Raw genomic sequence first — 21,557 nt, forward strand, 5'->3', positions numbered from 1 at the left:
TAGGATTACTTACCGAGTGTGCACCGTTCGACTACACCGTTGCTTAAGCTTGTTTTCATCGTGGAGATTGTCATCGAATGGCGCTCGTGTGCTTCCTGATAAATTATTTTTTTTGCAAAAAATTTGCTGAACTTTAGAGACATCATTAATATAAATATAATTATTATGGATGTTAAATAATAAATGGTTTTTGGTAGGTCTGCTGCTCGTTTAAATTCACGGTTTGTGCAATCCTGTCACGACACGAATCAGTGATGACGTTTTACCAAATTATAGGAGTTTTTTTAGCATGTTTGTACAAATACTATCGCAATTTTTTCGCCGTGATATAGGAATCCGAACTATAGGAACCTGTGTTATAGGGCGGTTGACTGTATATATTTCTTATGTAGTGATGTATTAGCAAATTCCTCTTCTATACTTAAATAATAAATCTTAAGGAAAAAAATTCATTTATTAGTAACATTTCAGGATGAAAAATATATTTAGGAATTCACAAAATAATTGAAGACTACACTAGTTTTTATTAATATAATTGTGCCATTCCAGAAGAAATTTTTAATGTATTGAGGTGGACAAGAGCCTACAGTAAACATTGACTTTTCTGTGAGATTGTTATGTTCCTGAGGTGTAAAAAAAAAAAAAAATGTGAAGACATTTTTACTTTATTTTAGTGCATTCTTCAATTATTTTGTGAATTATTTATTAGTATAGAAAAACTAAGAATCTTGTTGGATCAAGTTAAAAATTTACATAAAAGAAACAGCTTATGTTTTTATTGTTTTGATTAGAATTATAAGAACACAGAAAGTTAATATAAAGAAGCATTTATTGTACATTTTATTAAAAATAACAAACATTATATTTTCATTTGAGTTAATAAATCAAATTAGTTAAAAAGAAGTAGAACTATTGAAATAGTTTTGATATTACTTTTATAATAATTTTTCTCAAATATAAGAAAATACTTGCAGCCAACATTTTCATTGCAAAAATGTGTATGTCAGACATTCAGCACCGCCTTCCTGTAAGCCTAGAAGTTTGACAATGGCATTTGGAATGTTAAGTATGATTCCACTAACATTCCAAATGTCATTGTCAAACTTCTAGGCTGTCGGCTGCAACCTCTGTATACCCAGCCATTGAAACTTTGAAAGTTCTATTAATCACTAGCGGGTACCCGGCTTTGCTCAGAGAGTTGATATGAGATTGTGTGTTAGTTGGAATAAAAAGATAAATTTTAAAATATAAGAGGTAAAAAAATTTTATTGAAAACATATTCTAACTATTTACAATACTTGTTTATAAACAACATTTTTCATTTTGTTATCCGAGGTACATATGTACAAATTTTTCGAATTTCCTACTCGAGAGCAAGCTACATATAGTTGACCGTGAGAGAAGCAAAAGTCTTTGAGGTTGATGCCGCAATGTTTTAAAGTGTGTCCTTGCGCTTTGTTAATTGTAATACTATAGGCTAATTTGATTGAAAATTGCAGTCTTTTAAATTGGAATGGCAGTTCAGTAGAGATCAGTGATATTCTGGGGATAAATACTTTGTGTCTTTTGTCCTTTCCAGTCATAAGTTCGGCTTTGATGATGTTAGTCAATAGCTGTTTGACAATCATCATTGTTCCAATACATAGTTTTGGTGAGTTCAGATTTCTGAGCAGTATGATCGGAGATCCAATTTTCAGTCGAAGGCAGTGTAATGGCATTCTTTATTTTTATTTACTCACTGCACTACTTTGGAATTTTCACTTCTTTTTCAGTTCTTCCCTTTGTCACTGATAAGAAACTGACGTTCGAACCCGCGACAGATCTTGCTTTATATACACCCACCAATGGGTAGTCCCAACCATACAAAAAAGGCTTTGAATGGTCCACAATGTTCCAGAACATTCCACAACATTCACCAGTGTTCTGGAATGTTCCTCAATGATCTGGGATGTTCCAGAACATTCTGGAATGTTGTGGAATGCTCTCGAATGTTCTGGACTGCTCTAGAAATTTCTAGAGGGCGAAACTTCCAGCCCTTATATCTTCAACAACACGCCCTTCAGGTAAAAATGGGAACCTTCTTCGTGGATGGGGGATAGAGAGCTACCACACCATATAACTCCCTTGATCATACCAGTACTCGTTTTTGAGTTTTAGCATCACGCACATTGTACACTTACCTTTATAATATATGTTGATTGATTTAATGACAAATTTAATTTCATAATTTAAATATGTGGAAAGATTTATCAAATTGTTGAGAAATAAATGTTATTTCTGAATTTATTTAAATTTTTAGATTTTTAAAAGTATAATTAGATTAATTTGAGTTGTATTCCAAACCAACATTATTTAATAGAACTCTAATAATTTATATATTTAAAAAAGTTATAAATTTAAGTTACTTTTATCAGTAAGTCAAAATAAAAGTGTGTTGAATGAATGAATGAATAAAAGTTTGTTAAAAGGACTTCCTTTATTAAATTAATTTTATTGATAGTAGTGATCATGAAGTACATGATGATAATCATTATCTTGCACTTCATGATCACTACTATCAATAAAATTAATTATAAATATAAAGCAATTACATATTTATATTGTAGTCAATTAGTTTTGAGGAAAAGTAGTTGGCATTTTAGTTGTATCAGTGATTTTATTAAGTGATTGTCTTATTGAATCATCTTTATTTATAGTTAAAAACTTTCTTCAATTGTTTAATTAATTGCTTTTTTATTTGAAATGTTATTTTAACAGTCTGCAGGTAATCTCAATTTTATGCTTTGTTAGTGAAAAGCATGATTAGTTTTGGAGTCAATTATGCCATACATTTGTACTAAATCATGTCACATTGATATTCGGCTTTTCAAAAGAAATCATTATATTAATTGGAAAAGTTAAAAAATTTTATATTATTTTCACTAATTGTAACGAGAATTGAAGTTATACAAAATTTCACGTTTTACAGGTAACATGACTTCTTATCTAGAAATGAGTGTTTGCAATATGCAGTAGATTTTAGAGGGACAAAACTTCTGATTATTCTACTATAAATTAAAAAATGTGCTACAAGGATGTACAGAAGTTAAGTTTTAAGAAAATGGTTGTAGTAGTTAAAAGTATAGATGCTGAATCATAGTCTCTAGGGGTAATGATAGGTTATGGAAAGAAGAATAAACATGACTGATTATATATTGTTTAATGAAAACTTTAATTTTATATCACCAAAATTTCAACTTTCCTGAAAGGTCAAACAAAACCTTTCGGGAAATGGAAGACTACTTACTTACTGCTTTAAACTGGAGTTGGCACCTACACAAACTGGATGTTCAGGTAGGCAACGTACGAGGTCTGTTCAAAAAATACACAGGCTGTTTGAATTGCACGGCTCCAGTTGGTTCCTCTTGTGTCGCTAGGTTTGTACAGATCATCTGGTGATAAAGCCGTTTCCCGATTATAGCTATCTTTATTTGTTGATTAGCTACGCAGTTTTTAGTGAAGTACGATTTTTTTCGTTTGTCAGATTTCAAAATGAATGATGTGATGGAGCAACGACTTGCTGTGAAATTTTGTGTTAAACTTGGAAAATCTGTGACTGAAACATTTGCTGTGCTCAATATGGCTTATGGTGATGTTGCTATGAAGCATACAGCATGTTTCAAGTGATCCCCCTGATCCAAAAAAAGCTCACCAAGTTTGATTCAATGTCAAGGTGATACTGACAGTTTTCTTTGATGTTAAAGGTGTTGTTCACCACAAGTACCTCCCCCAAGGCTCCACAGTGAACCAGACTTACTACATTGAAGTTCTGATACGTCTGAGGGACGCCATCTGTTGCAAAAGGCCAGAAATGTGGAGGAATGGTGATTGGTTTCTCTATCACAACAATGCTCCAGCCCATTCAGCCCTTAGAATTTGTGAGTTTTTGGCCAAACACTCAATCACTGTTCTTCCCCACTCCCTACTCACCTGACCTTGCTCCTTGTGACTTTTTCTTGTTGCCCAAACTCAGAAGACCCTTGAAAGGAAGAAGGTTTGAGACGATTCCCAAGATTAAGGCAAATGCGACAAAGGCGCTGAAAGACATTACAAAAGAAGAATACCAGAACTGTTTCAATAAGTGGAAACACTGTTGGGATAAGTGTGTGCATTGGGAAGGAGAGTACTTTGAAGGGGACCTAGACATGTAACTTCTACACAAAGTACATTTTGTTTTATGACGTCAGTCCACATATTTTTTGAACAGACCTCGTACATTGCTAAAAGATCACTGCGCTCACTCATTTGTATGGTGTCTGTTACTGTTTTGTTTATTTTTTTTTCATTTGGTTTAAGTAAAATGACTTTTGCAGCACTATAAACCTTTACACAGCATATTTATTTAATAAAATCATTCATTTTTCTGAAAATTTTTTAAAACAGAAGTAATAAATTAAGTCTTAGAATGAGTTACAAATTTAACATTGAAAATGAAACTCATACTACAAGAATTTGATTTTCATGAAGAATCCTTAATGAACTCACTCTCAATTATTCACAAATATGGGAAGATCAGTGTATCTTATAATTCTAAATGTAAATAATGTAACTGAAGAGCTTGAGGCAATAAGGATATAAACTTCATTAAAAAAAAATTTCAGGAGAAAGAGATTGAGTTTTTGTTCAAATTCTGAAATCAAGTTTATATATTTGTAACACTTTATTTTCCTTTTTAGCATTTAAAATACTTTAATGAAAACTAACCTGCTAAAAGAAGTGACAAATTTCAAGTTTTTAATTTAAAAATATCTTTCTCAAAAGTATGTAGCCTAAGACCTTTTAGTACAAAGAATACAACATTTTAAAGTGATTTTGAAGTAATTACAGTCAAACTTATATGTTTTTTGTGATTATATACAGTGGAACCTTGCTTAACGAGCATAATTTGTCCCAGAATCGTACTTGTTAAGCAAAACAATTTTTCCCATAGAAATAAATATAAAATATGATGATGCATTCCATGCTGAAAAAAACTTAAATATTTTATGTATAACATGTGTTCAAAGAAAATTGTACAATGTGTATTTTAAGGACTGTGAATCATCATCATCTTTTCTTCTAGTATGGAATGAACCAATCTGGAATGAGAATTCAATTTGCAGAAAACAAAATAAATTACAAATAATATGTTTGATAAACACTCCAAACGATATGCCAAATTCTTGGACTATGTAAAGGCTATAATTAAATAATAGAAATTAATTAATTTGACTAGATGTAGGCAGTTATGCTTCCATCTCGTATTAAATTTAATAATTATAAATAGTTAATTTTTAATTCAGACATTTCTAAAATTTAATTTGGAATTGGTCATTAAATTTAATACAAGATGGCAGCATAACTGCCTACTTCTAGTCAAATTAATTTCTAATATTTAATTATAGCCTTTACATAGCCCAAGAATTTGGAATATTGTTTGGCGTGTTTATTATATAACAGGCTATGGTTGTTGATGTTTAAAAGTAATATGTGTGATCACAAGCGACACTAAGATGCTGGGATTCACGAATATGCCTGTATCGTGTATTTTTCTTTCCAAACAGAAAGCACTATTTCTATAATATTGGTAAAAACTGTAGTCTAAATATTTAACACACAGCATTTTAAAAACTTTTTTGTTTTAAAATTAATCTATGCTAGTTTTTACGTTAAACTTTATGCCATATAGGATATTTTATGCCATTAAAATAAAATTAACTTCTAGCTGAGGATGATTCCTATGCCCATGGCCTCAGATTAACTGCATAAGGTTATATCTAAATTTAAATACATCTGGAAGAGAAGGCTAGCTCAGGATCCAGGTGGTGCAACTAGCAAGCTGAGGTTGTGGGTTCAAGTCCTGCCCTGGGTCAGTTCTCTTCCAGATAATTTTAAATTATTTATTAAATTATTAAAATTATAATTATTAATTTACTTAAGAGATAGTGCCTGATGTCTACCTCTAGTAGCAAATTACTTAGTGTTATTTATTAAAGTTAGCGGAGTTACAGCCCGATTATTTAAGGCAATCATTTGGTTATGTTTCTTATCTATAATTTCATATTCTTACTCTATAATAATTGAAAAGTTTTAAATTAAAAAAAAACTATTTATAATTATTGTAATACATGTTTATTTGTCATTATTTTAGAATTTATAATAATTTACATTTTTTAAGATAAATTGATGAAACAATTTCTCTTAAAACTTTATGAAATAGATCTGCTAATTATTTCAGTTTGTGTTAATGCATAGTATTAACTACAGAAATTAATTTTAAAAGAATGAAACTTTTACTTAGAACAAATTAGAAATAATCAAATGAAATTAATTACAGGAAGATCCTGCTTACTGTGGTTAATGTATTCCAGGAAATTACCATATAATTGAATATGCACTAGTCAAGGAGTATATTTAATAAGAATAATGACAGTCCATTTGAAAAGGAAATTTTTTTTCTACTTAAAATATAATTGAAGGATTCAGATGTAAAAGATGATACCATTTCCATTAGTACTGTACATTATAATGTGTACTGACAACTGAGCAACAGTGTATTTTAATTTAAATATTCTATCACTTTTTAACTTTAACCTGCACTTTATTCTGATTAAAGAAAACTTCTCAAGACATTTAATTTTTTCGTTTTCTCCGAACTTTCATTATGGAACTTAACATTTTTTACATCTGAATCCTTCAATTAGAACTTAATAACGGATTTATGATCCATAATTAAGTTCTAATTGAAAAACTGAGGAAGAAATGAAAACATAAATTTTCATCACTTTATTTTACAACTAAATTTTTAAATATATTTTTTTATTAAAAAGTTATTCAATGTGTTTGAATCATCATTGTTATCATATGAAGCTTGCTGAATTGTGTTCAAAATGCTCTTTGTGCATTAATGCAGTGTTTTTCATTTGGATTATTAATTCAAAATTATGGTAGAAGCAGTCTGTACTACTAAAAACATTTTTCAAGTTTTTTTTTTAAGCTTAAAAAATTGATTGTCCATGTTGTCAGTTCAGTTCTTCTCAAGCTACTTTGGTAATATTGTTGCCAGCAGTGTGTAGTACAGTATTTTTTTAATTCAAGGTTTTTAGTCACTAAACAGATATTTGCAAGTATGAATTTCTTTCCAGTTTTTAAAAGCTTTTAACTTTTAAAGCTAAAAGTTTTTAAAATATACAACTTTTTATTAAATAAATTTATAATATAAGCGTTTAAGATAGTTTTGATCTGGTTTTTTTCATTTACTTAATTTTTACCATTGTGTTTTAAAATGTATTTGTGTGTACAATTAAAAATTCTTATATACACAGGGGCAGTCAAAAAATACAGTGAATTTTGGCATAGTTCATCACTTATCAGAAAATGGCAGAAGTTCTATGCTGTATTTGCATTGTTTCTATCATCTTTGCATATCTAGTAAGTTTTGAATTTGCTTGTCTCAATCACTCAGTGTTTAGCTGATGGTTTATGAAGGCAGGTTTTTGAAGTGTGTTTTAAACTGCAGAAAAGTGCCAAAGATACTCACAATGTGATGATGTTACTTTGTGAAAATGCTGCAGTGACTTTAAAGACAGTTTACAACGATTTGAGCATTTTTGCAAAGGATGTGAATCGGTTTAGGACCAAAAACAAAAGATGAGATGCCTCTCAGCATCAAAAAAACTGTTGAAAACATTGAATAAGTCAATCATATGATTCAATCAAATAAACAATTCTTTACATGAAGAATAAAAAAGCATCAGTTCAACATCAATAAAACAAGTATAATATCGCATTACCCCAGTTTGCTAGTAAGTTGTCTTCGTGTTGGGACCAGACAAGAATTATAAAGAAGATATATGACAAGCAAAACTAAAAACATTGGAAATGGTGGAGATCAATAACACAAAAATTAAGGACAATTACAATTAATTATAAAGTTAACGAAGGTATTAGTATACTATGTCTCTACATGGAAAAAATTTAGTCCCTAGACTGTCTCCACATTAAAATTTTTTTAAATTTTAAATTTTTTATGAAAATTTATTTATACAAAAAATACAAAAGTTTTGTTAGAAAAAATATTAAAAAAGTCAAAAATACATGAAATCAAAGGAAACTGACGATGAGTTGTCTCAGCCAAAATATCATTGAATGGATAATTTTTCCATCAATACAATAATTCTTTATTTTGTTATTTAAAAAACTAAATAAATGAAATAAAGGCAATAAACTTCTGGCAACATTGTCAGCCTTTACTTTATTTAAAAAATGAAAAATTAAAACAAAAATTTTAAAAATTCTAATGCGGAGACAGTCAACCACAGGATTAGGTTTTTTCATATGGAGACATACTATACTAATAACAATAGTGAAACTATTGCTAGCTTGGCAGTCTGTACTCAATGACCCACTACAATGCTCTCCCCAAACTACACTAGCAACTAAGTACAGTAATACCTCGACTTACTCTACCCCGACTTACGCAAACCCGGAGTTACGCGATTTTCAAATCTCGTCAATTCATCTTTTGTTTGAGCGCCATGCAACTTCTGATTACTCACTCCCCCACACTATTGTACAGCTTACATGTTCGGATGTGTAGCGCGGAATCGACACATAGCTACAATTTATTTTGTGTTATTTATTTCTGTGTTTGTTATATTTACGGAGACTTGAGAGACTCTATGTGATAATTTCTAGTAACCGTGAACAAATCAAAAGATGAGATAAGATTAATGAGAACATTTATTATCTTACATACATTAAACTTGGATTTTACACAAATTGCGAAATTATACCCCGACTTACGCGGTTATCGCTCGGTCCCACCTATCGCGTAATTTTGGGGTATTACTGTAATGTGCAAATTCAATTTAGTTACAAAAGTTCTATTGTATATAATTTTATTGTTTTTATATTCATTTCATTTTTTATGTTATTTCTTTTATTTGTTTTGGTATTTATTACATATTTAACATTGTTGTCAGAATAATTTAATTTGCATCATGTTAGGTTTGAACATTCTGAAATGCTATATATAAATTTTTAAAGAATATCATGTAGTTTGAATATTCCAGTTTGGAATGTACCATTAGATTTTAGAATAGTTTGAAAACCTTGTCCCTTAAAGAGGCTGAAAACATTTGTCCTATTAAAAAGTTATGCTGAAAAGAGTGCAGAAAGTATGAAGTTGTTTATTACAAAGTGTTCATAATAATGCCTTCATTTCATGTGCTCATTGTAAACAATTAATTAGTCTTAAAAATTGTATTTTTTCTTTACATTTACATTAAACCATAAAAAAGAAAAACCTTCAGCAGAATTAATCCCTTGATATTTCCATTCTGGCCAAAATGTTACCAATGGTATGAAGCACATCCAGGAAATAAAGAACACTTGGTTATAAAAAATAAAAAAACAGTAATGATAGGAAAGGGTTTTATTAAGTAATTAGTACAAGACCAGTTATTTTTCTACATAGTCACCATTATGATTTAAGCACTTATCATAGCGTGGCATTAGTTTTTGGATTCCTTCGTCATAGACTTTTACCTCCAGTTCTTTCAGTCAGTTAGTGACAGCTTCTTTTACCTTGTCATTCATTCTAAAATGTTTGCTACCCAAAAAGTCTTTCAGCTTGGGAAGAGATGAAAAGTCACTGGAGGCTAGGTTGTTGAAAATGTTCAGCAAAATTTCTGAAGTACAGCTAGAGTGGCTGCAGCAGTGTGTTGTCACATGTTATCTTCTTTGATTAAACGTCAAACACTATTTTCTCATACTTGCTTCATTCATATTGTGATCACAATACACTTATGTGATTTGCTTATGAATTTCTATAGGATGAACTTTCATTGCATTTAGAAAACAAATAACACTTCACATTTGGCAGGATTTTTGATTTTTATACACATTTTAACCCTTGTCAAAACAATAACAATAAGCCTGCTGTTATCGAAACATCTATGCTTGCTAAGCTAACACATCAGAGGACAAATTAATCTTCAATCAATGGCGGTCATTCACTTTCATAAAGTGCTATGTGCAAATATTCTTTATTTTCTGACCACCTCTTGTATTTTTCTATAAGAATTACATAAGAACATTTTAGAACCCTATTTCTTATGAATGACTGACCTGACAGATGAAAGAAAAAATATGCATTGTCTTATTTTTCTCCCTAATGAATGATATATATTTTATTAAAATGATATGAGAAAACCCTTCCTTGTGAGTATCTTTCTTAATTGGGTTCACCTCTCACTTACAACTTTCCTGTATTTTTGTCATTAGTTCTTCTCAATGTTTATTGAGTAATTTTTTTAATATCTGTATTATTGAAGTATTTAACATTGATCCTAGGTGTTTTATGCAACCTTCATCTAGTTTTATAATTGATTTTTACTCTGAGTCTGTAAATTAATAGAAAATGATTGCTGTTGCACTCCATTTCTCTGAAACACACCTTACTTGATATATTCATTTCTGATAGATTATGTAATGATAAATAAGATATCTTATTTGCCCTCTGACCATTGAGAGACAACCAGGTTTATTTATGAGCATTTTTAGACCTTTATACTGTTCACAGTCCATGGGAGATTGCTATATTAATCATTCTGTTTCCTTTATTATTTGCACTCATGTCACTTATCTGTGTTTATGTTAAAATCTTTGAACTATGGTAAGATGTCGTCCTATTAATTGTTTTACCCTGAGTGTCATAGAACTTATCCTTTATGTTTCCACTGTCAGTGTATATGTATAAACTATTATTAGGTTGTTTAAAGGTGTTGATTTTTATTTTATTGTGTGGTTCCAGTAAGAAAGTATTTTATTTATTATTAGGTTCATTCATATTCCTCAAATTCTTAGCTCACCAATATGTTCATTTATAAATTTAATATCCAGAACAAAATTTCAAATATTTTTTTAAAGTAAAATTTGTTTCAAATTCATGTTTGTACCAGCATGATGTACACATCAAATATTCTATGATTCTTTTCTTCCAGAATACTCTAAATTATTTAATTTAATTATAATTATTAAATTTAATAAGAGATGGCAACTAACACCTCCCTCTAGTGACAAATTATTTAGTAATTAATTTTAAATAATTGTGACATAATAGCTCAATATAATTCGGTAGTTGTTGGCTTATTACTTATGTAATATACATCAGGTTTGTAGATATTGGTTTATGTATATAGTCTATGATCTTATCTGTGTCCATCTTTTCAAGTCAAGATCATCTGTTTAGAACATAATAACACAAATTTGTTAAAATAAATCATATACAGTAAAATCTAAATCAGAAACTGAATAAAATGGAAACCTGTCTAAACTGAAAAATTCTTCAACTGAGTGATTTCTTATGTTATAAAAAAACCCACTTAAATGGAAACTTGTCGAATAGGAAAAAATATTCAGGACTGTGCTATTTCAATTTACACAGGTTTTACTGTGTAATATTTAGTAGTATAGTATAATAATACTATATATTATTTTATGTAATTAGTAAAACAGATTTTTTAAAAATCATATAATATTTCAAATTTAAAAATTTTTTCCTTTTCTGCTATTGTAAATGTATGAAGATAATAATTTTTATGTTATTGAAAGTACAGTAGAGCATTGATTATCCAAAACAATTCAGGACTGGGATTGTTCGGATAAGTGCTTTTTTTGGATAACTGATCATTTATGAAAAATATATTAAACACAAAACTTTACTGTATATATTTTGTATCATATGTCTTACAAATACATATCTTATATAAAGTAGTAGATTAAAGTAAGCCTACAGTTAAGGTTGGCAGGGAGGGAGAGAGTGCTGCAGCGCCACAGCACTAGTGGAAATTTGAATTTGCTGATTGGAACACTTTCGGTTAACCAATGTTTTGGTTGATTGGTATTCAGATAATCAATGCTCTACTGTATTTGCACTGAATGTACAATTTAACTTAACAAATTTATGATATTTTTTTTTATATGTAAAAGATATAATACTAAAGAGAGTTTTAGAATACACATCAGTGAATAACTGTGTGTTGGTCTTCAAAAATTTCTTCATAATAAATTGTATTGCAAGTGCAAAACAGTTACATTTTATTTTGTTCAGATGTATTTTTCTCAGAACATAACACATGTTTAATTCATTGAATACTTATTATTTTCTAGATTTCTAGATAACATTGTTTATCATTCNTAATAGATGAGATAATTTTCCTGTAGATTTTATCAGTATTATTACACATATATCATTGACATGAAGAAGGAATCAGATCTGTTTGTATATTCTAACATATATAAATATAATTACAGCTCATGTGCTTAATCATACATATATATTTGATATTCCAAGAGTTAAAAAACATTGTTGTTTTAAAAATATTCTAGATATTATATACAGTACTTATTTCTTTGATAAATCTTCAAAGTTTTTATTAATTGTTTCTTTATTTCTAGTACTTGATTTTTATACATTATATATTTATTATTTATTCAGTTTGATGCAAATTTTGTATCTTAACTATAGAGAGGTTAAGAATTTTTTGTTTTTGATAATTATCCAATTTTTATCATAGTAATAGTGATGGAAGTTGAATATTATTAATTATTTTTTTTCCAAAGTATTTGAATTATTTTATTGTTTTTTCATTCATTTTATTAGTTTTTGGCCATCTTTTCTATCTGTAATATATGGAAAGATCTTTCTAAATTTCTTTACAGATTTATCTAGTTTAAGTAAATTTATTCTGATAATTTTGAAAAGTAAGGTAAAAAATTTTCAGTTTAACACAGTTTATAATTGCATTTGTATGAATGCAATTATAAAATTTCAATTGTGTAAATTTTATTTATATTATTGTTATGAATTTGAAATCCATTGTATAAATTAGCATTGTGTTATCAATCAGCAGTTATTCCAATTCAGAAACTTTGCTTAAAACTATGTAGTGCTTCAAGTGCTTCAACAGTTTCTTGTTAATTGTTACTTAAATTAAATATATATATATGTAATTTATGTTTCAATTACAAGTTCTCTGTAAATGGTCAATTGTATAAAACAAAATTTTGATCATTGTTTTGTATAGAATATTTCTTAAATTGTTAGATGATGTTAGAAACATAAATGTACATGATTATATAAAATGTATTTCTAATGTCAACAATGATTCCCATATAAATAATAAGAGTATTACTGTTGTAAAATATCTTATTACTTTTAAAGATGTATCTGTAGCAAAAGTATATTGCTCATCATTTTTTCAAAACTAATTGTACAATTGTTGTTGTTACCTTTTTATTTTTTTTATATTTTTTTTAAAGAAAAGTTAGTCAGTGCTTTACTTTTAAAGGTAAAAAATGAAATATTTTAGGTTTATTTTTAATCCAAAAATCTTCAAACCAATTTTTGTGATATATTGGTTGTGTGAACTCATTTTCATTACTTCAGTTAAATTATTATAAATATTTACCATCTTCTATAAGAAAAATAATAATAGTATCGTATGTGAAAGAACATTCCTTCATTTAATACGAAGATACTTATATTGTAAAAAATATAACACTTTTAAAAATTTGAACTGACTTACAACTATAATTTTACGTACAATTGATGTTTCTGGGAAAAGATGATTGTATATATCTTTGCTATTATTGTAGAATAGAGATTGAGATAATTTTAATTTCACACAGTAAATCTTCTGCAAAAATTGGTTGAAAGAGGATAATTTTGAATTAATTGAAACTACCAGAACTCTATTATTTTATTCAATACTATGCATAATTTTAAAATTTATACTTCTAAACCTTCTTTTAACAAAATTGAAAAATACAGAAAGTAAAATCTTGTTAAATACAATATGAATTTAGGAAACTATTAAATTTTAGAATTTGTAAGTATTAAAATGGATATTTTGATTTTTTAATAAATAAATAAATAAAAACAACAAATCAAACAGCATATTTAGACAGTAAACACTATAATAAGGAAGGAGTCTGATAGGAAAAAAAATATATATTTGAAATTTAACTAGGTTTGAATTTCTGTATTTGATGTTTATTAATGTCTGTTATATTAAACAAAATTTTATAATTTAGAATTTTTTTTTTGTTAAATTTTTTAACTTTATTTTTAAAAAAAATTTACATTATTATTCTTGTTCTAACAGTAATACTGGTAAAAGGCTGATGGCTAAATGCAGACTTTTGTACCAAGAGAATGAAGAATTGGGAAAGATGATATCATCAGGAAGGATGGCTAAGTTAGAAGGAGATTTAGCTCTGCAGAGGAATTTCAGTGAAGCCATGAAGAAAAGCCAGGATGGTAAAGTTTTTTTTTCCTTCTTTGATTTATGTAAAAATAGAGTAACAAAATAAATATAGAAGACCTGTTCAAAAAGTTACAGGAATGGATCAAAAAATTAAAATAAATCAGGATATAAAGAAATTTATTCAATATTTTTCAAAAACAACGAATTTGAAATGATTTCTCTGATTCAGGAACATTTAGAAACAATCGGCTTCTTACGGGGATTGAAAAATTTTCTTCAGTTTGTCTTGTATGAATGAGTTCTGTTAATTCAAACAATTTTTCTTTACATTTGGAATTGCTATTATTCCATAGCCACCCTTTTTATTCACTCTAGCACTTAATGATTTTTTTAAAGTGTTTTCAACTTTGGGATAAAGAAAAAGAAAACATTTCAGTACAACTTATTTAAGACAAATTGAAGAAAATTTTGTGATCCCTGAAACAGACTGATTTTTGTAATTGTTTCTTAAATAGGAGAAATTGTTGCAGATAATATATTGAAGTTCAGAGTGATTATTTTCAAAAATATTAAGTAAACTTCTTACTATCCAAATACATTTTGAGTTTTTGACTCATTCCTAGATCTTTCTCATACACCTCTTATAATTTACATTTTTAACTTTAACTGATGACATGCTTTTAATTAAAATATTGATTCAATTTAGACAAAGAAAAAATTATTTACATATAATAAAATTCTCAGTTTTGTTTTATAAGTAAGCAATTTCCATGATCAGATAATCCACTAACCACTTAAGTTTCCTGACCAACACAAAATTAATTGCAACAAGTATTTTTAGTCTTTTAAAAATGCCATTGTTACATGTTAAGTACAAACAATGTCATGCACAAACAATTTAAAGTACTACTCATTTTAAAAAATGTTGATAATCTACGTTAAAGAAGGAAATTCTAATAAGTAATTAAAATAAAGGAATAGAGTGTATATTATAACAAAAGTAAAAAATATAAGTTTATGTATGAATGCATGTAGGATAAGAGAGCAACCAGAACCATGTGGACAGAAGTATCAAATGAAAAGTTTATTTGTGAGAAGTAGAGTAAGGAATTTAACAATACTTTGAATTTGATAAAGTACCACCAAACTAATAAACTCTTAGTGTTGTCTCAATCACCACACATCACTTAATATTTAATGCAGTGTTATCTCATTGCTTTTATTTAAGCTTAATGTTATGATAACTAGAAATATCTTACATTATAGAACAGAGAATTTTTTCAATGGAAAGTTACATAAAGAAAAGTAATTGAGAATTAAGATGATGGTTTATGAAAATATCTCTAATCAACTATAATACTTTGTTTATAAACTTTTGAATACAAGGTGGTCTATGAATTTGTGTGTAACAAAAAGAATTGTAAACAAAAATTTAGCCAAACATTCAGGTCTTCATAGAAGTGAGTTCCACAAAATCTTTAAGATGTTTTGTTCAGTTAGCTATAAAAGTTCAGTTTTGAACTTTATAAACTTAGGATTGTTCCAAAACTTTTTATTTATTTAAAGTTTTATATTGTTTTTAGATTCCATAGTTTATTTACTTATTTATTAGTATTACTTAGTTTATTCCTTAGTTTATAAATATTCAAGATTTTAATATTTCTTTTCATGCATAGCAGGGAAGTAAAGTGTTTCCAGCTTAGTGTTGCAAATCTGACTTGTGGCATTCCCAAACTCATACTTCTCATCAGTAAACTTTTTGTTTGATCACTCAGCACGAACACATATAGAGTAATATTAAATAAAAATTAAACAATAGAAGTTTACACATGTTATTTTAATCTATATTTATATAAGTTTTCAATGTTTAATTTTATTCAATCTCTCTTCTTATGTATTTGTATATACACCTCTGATTGTTATGTCATCTTATGTGCATTCATAAGCTTGATTTCTGTATTTAAATTAGCTAGTATAATTCTATTTTGTTAATGTATTCTATAAGAAATTTTAAAATATTTTTATATGGTTAACTGTCTGACATTAGCCTTTTAAAAAGTCAGGTTTTTATATGTTAATCATACAAAATCGTACATAGTACATAGTACATTTTTATATGATTATTTGATACTAGTTTCCTGTTTGTAATTTGGTTTGATCATCATCATCATAATTTATCTGTAAAATTATATTCTAAACTATTTAGAGAAACAACAAAATAACCATCTGTTTCTCTAAATGTTTTACACAGAAGGCTGTAAAATATATTTTACAATCTTCTGTAATTATCTCACAACCTTCAAATTATCTTTGAGAAATAAATTTCAAGCAGTATTTCTCATAGAAAGTAAATAATAAGTTTTGAAAGAGATTTTTATGACTAAGTTTTTATCATTAGAAGTTTATTAATAATAATTAATAAATTGTTTGATAATAACTTTAACTTGGCTGTAAAATTTTCAAACATCTGTGAAAATAAAAGAATTTAAACATTAAAAGTTCCTTTTAACATTTACTAAAAATTCTGAAAATTTCAGAATAGTACAGAAAATGAAAACATTATTTTTATTAATCATATTTTTCCTGGGAAAATTACTAATCATATACTAAAATTTTTAACATTTTAGTAAATGTTTCTAAATGGAATTAAGTTTGCAGTGATGTAATTATACTGTATATAATTAAGTACACTTTATAAATTCTGGCTAATTAAATTGTCTAAATTGAAATTATAAAAGCAGTATATAGTTTAAACTTGTTTTATCAAATTACTATTTAAATTAGTAATTAATTACAGAAAAATGTGGCTTTATAATAATTATTATTTAAAATTGATTTTNTTTATAATAATTTACATTTTTTAAGATAAATTGATGAAACAATTTCTCTTAAAACTTTATGAAATAGATCTGCTAATTATTTCAGTTTGTGTTAATGCATAGTATTAACTACAGAAATTAATTTTAAAAGAATGAAACTTTTACTTAGAACAAATTAGAAATAATCAAATGAAATTAATTACAGGAAGATCCTGCTTACTGTGGTTAATGTATTCCAGGAAATTACCATATAATTGAATATGCACTAGTCAAGGAGTATATTTAATAAGAATAATGACAGTCCATTTGAAAAGGAAATTTTTTTTCTACTTAAAATATAATTGAAGGATTCAGATGTAAAAGATGATACCATTTCCATTAGTACTGTACATTATAATGTGTACTGACAACTGAGCAACAGTGTATTTTAATTTAAATATTCTATCACTTTTTAACTTTAACCTGCACTTTATTCTGATTAAAGAAAACTTCTCAAGACATTTAATTTTTTCGTTTTCTCCGAACTTTCATTATGGAACTTAACATTTTTTACATCTGAATCCTTCAATTAGAACTTAATAACGGATTTATGATCCATAATTAAGTTCTAATTGAAAAACTGAGGAAGAAATGAAAACATAAATTTTCATCACTTTATTTTACAACTAAATTTTTAAATATATTTTTTTATTAAAAAGTTATTCAATGTGTTTGAATCATCATTGTTATCATATGAAGCTTGCTGAATTGTGTTCAAAATGCTCTTTGTGCATTAATGCAGTGTTTTTCATTTGGATTATTAATTCAAAATTATGGTAGAAGCAGTCTGTACTACTAAAAACATTTTTCAAGTTTTTTTTTTAAGCTTAAAAAATTGATTGTCCATGTTGTCAGTTCAGTTCTTCTCAAGCTACTTTGGTAATATTGTTGCCAGCAGTGTGTAGTACAGTATTTTTTTAATTCAAGGTTTTTAGTCACTAAACAGATATTTGCAAGTATGAATTTCTTTCCAGTTTTTAAAAGCTTTTAACTTTTAAAGCTAAAAGTTTTTAAAATATACAACTTTTTATTAAATAAATTTATAATATAAGCGTTTAAGATAGTTTTGATCTGGTTTTTTTCATTTACTTAATTTTTACCATTGTGTTTTAAAATGTATTTGTGTGTACAATTAAAAATTCTTATATACACAGGGGCAGTCAAAAAATACAGTGAATTTTGGCATAGTTCATCACTTATCAGAAAATGGCAGAAGTTCTATGCTGTATTTGCATTGTTTCTATCATCTTTGCATATCTAGTAAGTTTTGAATTTGCTTGTCTCAATCACTCAGTGTTTAGCTGATGGTTTATGAAGGCAGGTTTTTGAAGTGTGTTTTAAACTGCAGAAAAGTGCCAAAGATACTCACAATGTGATGATGTTACTTTGTGAAAATGCTGCAGTGACTTTAAAGACAGTTTACAACGATTTGAGCATTTTTGCAAAGGATGTGAATCGGTTTAGGACCAAAAACAAAAGATGAGATGCCTCTCAGCATCAAAAAAACTGTTGAAAACATTGAATAAGTCAATCATATGATTCAATCAAATAAACAATTCTTTACATGAAGAATAAAAAAGCATCAGTTCAACATCAATAAAACAAGTATAATATCGCATTACCCCAGTTTGCTAGTAAGTTGTCTTCGTGTTGGGACCAGACAAGAATTATAAAGAAGATATATGACAAGCAAAACTAAAAACATTGGAAATGGTGGAGATCAATAACACAAAAATTAAGGACAATTACAATTAATTATAAAGTTAACGAAGGTATTAGTATACTATGTCTCTACATGGAAAAAATTTAGTCCCTAGACTGTCTCCACATTAAAATTTTTTTAAATTTTAAATTTTTTATGAAAATTTATTTATACAAAAAATACAAAAGTTTTGTTAGAAAAAATATTAAAAAAGTCAAAAATACATGAAATCAAAGGAAACTGACGATGAGTTGTCTCAGCCAAAATATCATTGAATGGATAATTTTTCCATCAATACAATAATTCTTTATTTTGTTATTTAAAAAACTAAATAAATGAAATAAAGGCAATAAACTTCTGGCAACATTGTCAGCCTTTACTTTATTTAAAAAATGAAAAATTAAAACAAAAATTTTAAAAATTCTAATGCGGAGACAGTCAACCACAGGATTAGGTTTTTTCATATGGAGACATACTATACTAATAACAATAGTGAAACTATTGCTAGCTTGGCAGTCTGTACTCAATGACCCACTACAATGCTCTCCCCAAACTACACTAGCAACTAAGTACAGTAATACCTCGACTTACTCTACCCCGACTTACGCAAACCCGGAGTTACGCGATTTTCAAATCTCGTCAATTCATCTTTTGTTTGAGCGCCATGCAACTTCTGATTACTCACTCCCCCACACTATTGTACAGCTTACATGTTCGGATGTGTAGCGCGGAATCGACACATAGCTACAATTTATTTTGTGTTATTTATTTCTGTGTTTGTTATATTTACGGAGACTTGAGAGACTCTATGTGATAATTTCTAGTAACCGTGAACAAATCAAAAGATGAGATAAGATTAATGAGAACATTTATTATCTTACATACATTAAACTTGGATTTTACACAAATTGCGAAATTATACCCCGACTTACGCGGTTATCGCTCGGTCCCACCTATCGCGTAATTTTGGGGTATTACTGTAATGTGCAAATTCAATTTAGTTACAAAAGTTCTATTGTATATAATTTTATTGTTTTTATATTCATTTCATTTTTTATGTTATTTCTTTTATTTGTTTTGGTATTTATTACATATTTAACATTGTTGTCAGAATAATTTAATTTGCATCATGTTAGGTTTGAACATTCTGAAATGCTATATATAAATTTTTAAAGAATATCATGTAGTTTGAATATTCCAGTTTGGAATGTACCATTAGATTTTAGAATAGTTTGAAAACCTTGTCCCTTAAAGAGGCTGAAAACATTTGTCCTATTAAAAAGTTATGCTGAAAAGAGTGCAGAAAGTATGAAGTTGTTTATTACAAAGTGTTCATAATAATGCCTTCATTTCATGTGCTCATTGTAAACAATTAATTAGTCTTAAAAATTGTATTTTTTCTTTACATTTACATTAAACCATAAAAAAGAAAAACCTTCAGCAGAATTAATCCCTTGATATTTCCATTCTGGCCAAAATGTTACCAATGGTATGAAGCACATCCAGGAAATAAAGAACACTTGGTTATAAAAAATAAAAAAACAGTAATGATAGGAAAGGGTTTTATTAAGTAATTAGTACAAGACCAGTTATTTTTCTACATAGTCACCATTATGATTTAAGCACTTATCATAGCGTGGCATTAGTTTTTGGATTCCTTCGTCATAGACTTTTACCTCCAGTTCTTTCAGTCAGTTAGTGACAGCTTCTTTTACCTTGTCATTCATTCTAAAATGTTTGCTACCCAAAAAGTCTTTCAGCTTGGGAAGAGATGAAAAGTCACTGGAGGCTAGGTTGTTGAAAATGTTCAGCAAAATTTCTGAAGTACAGCTAGAGTGGCTGCAGCAGTGTGTTGTCACATGTTATCTTCTTTGATTAAACGTCAAACACTATTTTCTCATACTTGCTTCATTCATATTGTGATCACAATACACTTATGTGATTTGCTTATGAATTTCTATAGGATGAACTTTCATTGCATTTAGAAAACAAATAACACTTCACATTTGGCAGGATTTTTGATTTTTATACACATTTTAACCCTTGTCAAAACAATAACAATAAGCCTGCTGTTATCGAAACATCTATGCTTGCTAAGCTAACACATCAGAGGACAAATTAATCTTCAATCAATGGCGGTCATTCACTTTCATAAAGTGCTATGTGCAAATATTCTTTATTTTCTGACCACCTCTTGTATTTTTCTATAAGAATTACATAAGAACATTTTAGAACCCTATTTCTTATGAATGACTGACCTGACAGATGAAAGAAAAAATATGCATTGTCTTATTTTTCTCCCTAATGAATGATATATATTTTATTAAAATGATATGAGAAAACCCTTCCTTGTGAGTATCTTTCTTAATTGGGTTCACCTCTCACTTACAACTTTCCTGTATTTTTGTCATTAGTTCTTCTCAATGTTTATTGAGTAATTTTTTTAATATCTGTATTATTGAAGTATTTAACATTGATCCTAGGTGTTTTATGCAACCTTCATCTAGTTTTATAATTGATTTTTACTCTGAGTCTGTAAATTAATAGAAAATGATTGCTGTTGCACTCCATTTCTCTGAAACACACCTTACTTGATATATTCATTTCTGATAGATTATGTAATGATAAATAAGATATCTTATTTGCCCTCTGACCATTGAGAGACAACCAGGTTTATTTATGAGCATTTTTAGACCTTTATACTGT

At 27.9% G+C, this 21,557-nt stretch overlaps 1 protein-coding gene across 1 annotated transcript in view; it reads left to right on the plus strand.

The window, feature by feature from the left end:
* Positions 1-21,557, plus strand: part of LOC111622013 (pre-mRNA-splicing regulator WTAP-like) — a 115,581-nt gene that overhangs the window by 69,051 nt on the left and 24,973 nt on the right. The window contains exon 4 of the mRNA XM_023364314.1: positions 14,190-14,344. Coding sequence (XP_023220082.1) covers positions 14,190-14,344 — 155 coding nt within the window. The remainder of the gene's footprint in view (positions 1-14,189; positions 14,345-21,557) is intronic.

The sequence above is a fragment of the Centruroides sculpturatus genome, unplaced genomic scaffold, assembly GCF_000671375.1.
Source record: "Centruroides sculpturatus isolate CEXI.00-Female unplaced genomic scaffold, Cexi_2.0 scaffold268, whole genome shotgun sequence".
Lineage (NCBI taxonomy): Eukaryota > Metazoa > Arthropoda > Arachnida > Scorpiones > Buthidae > Centruroides > Centruroides sculpturatus.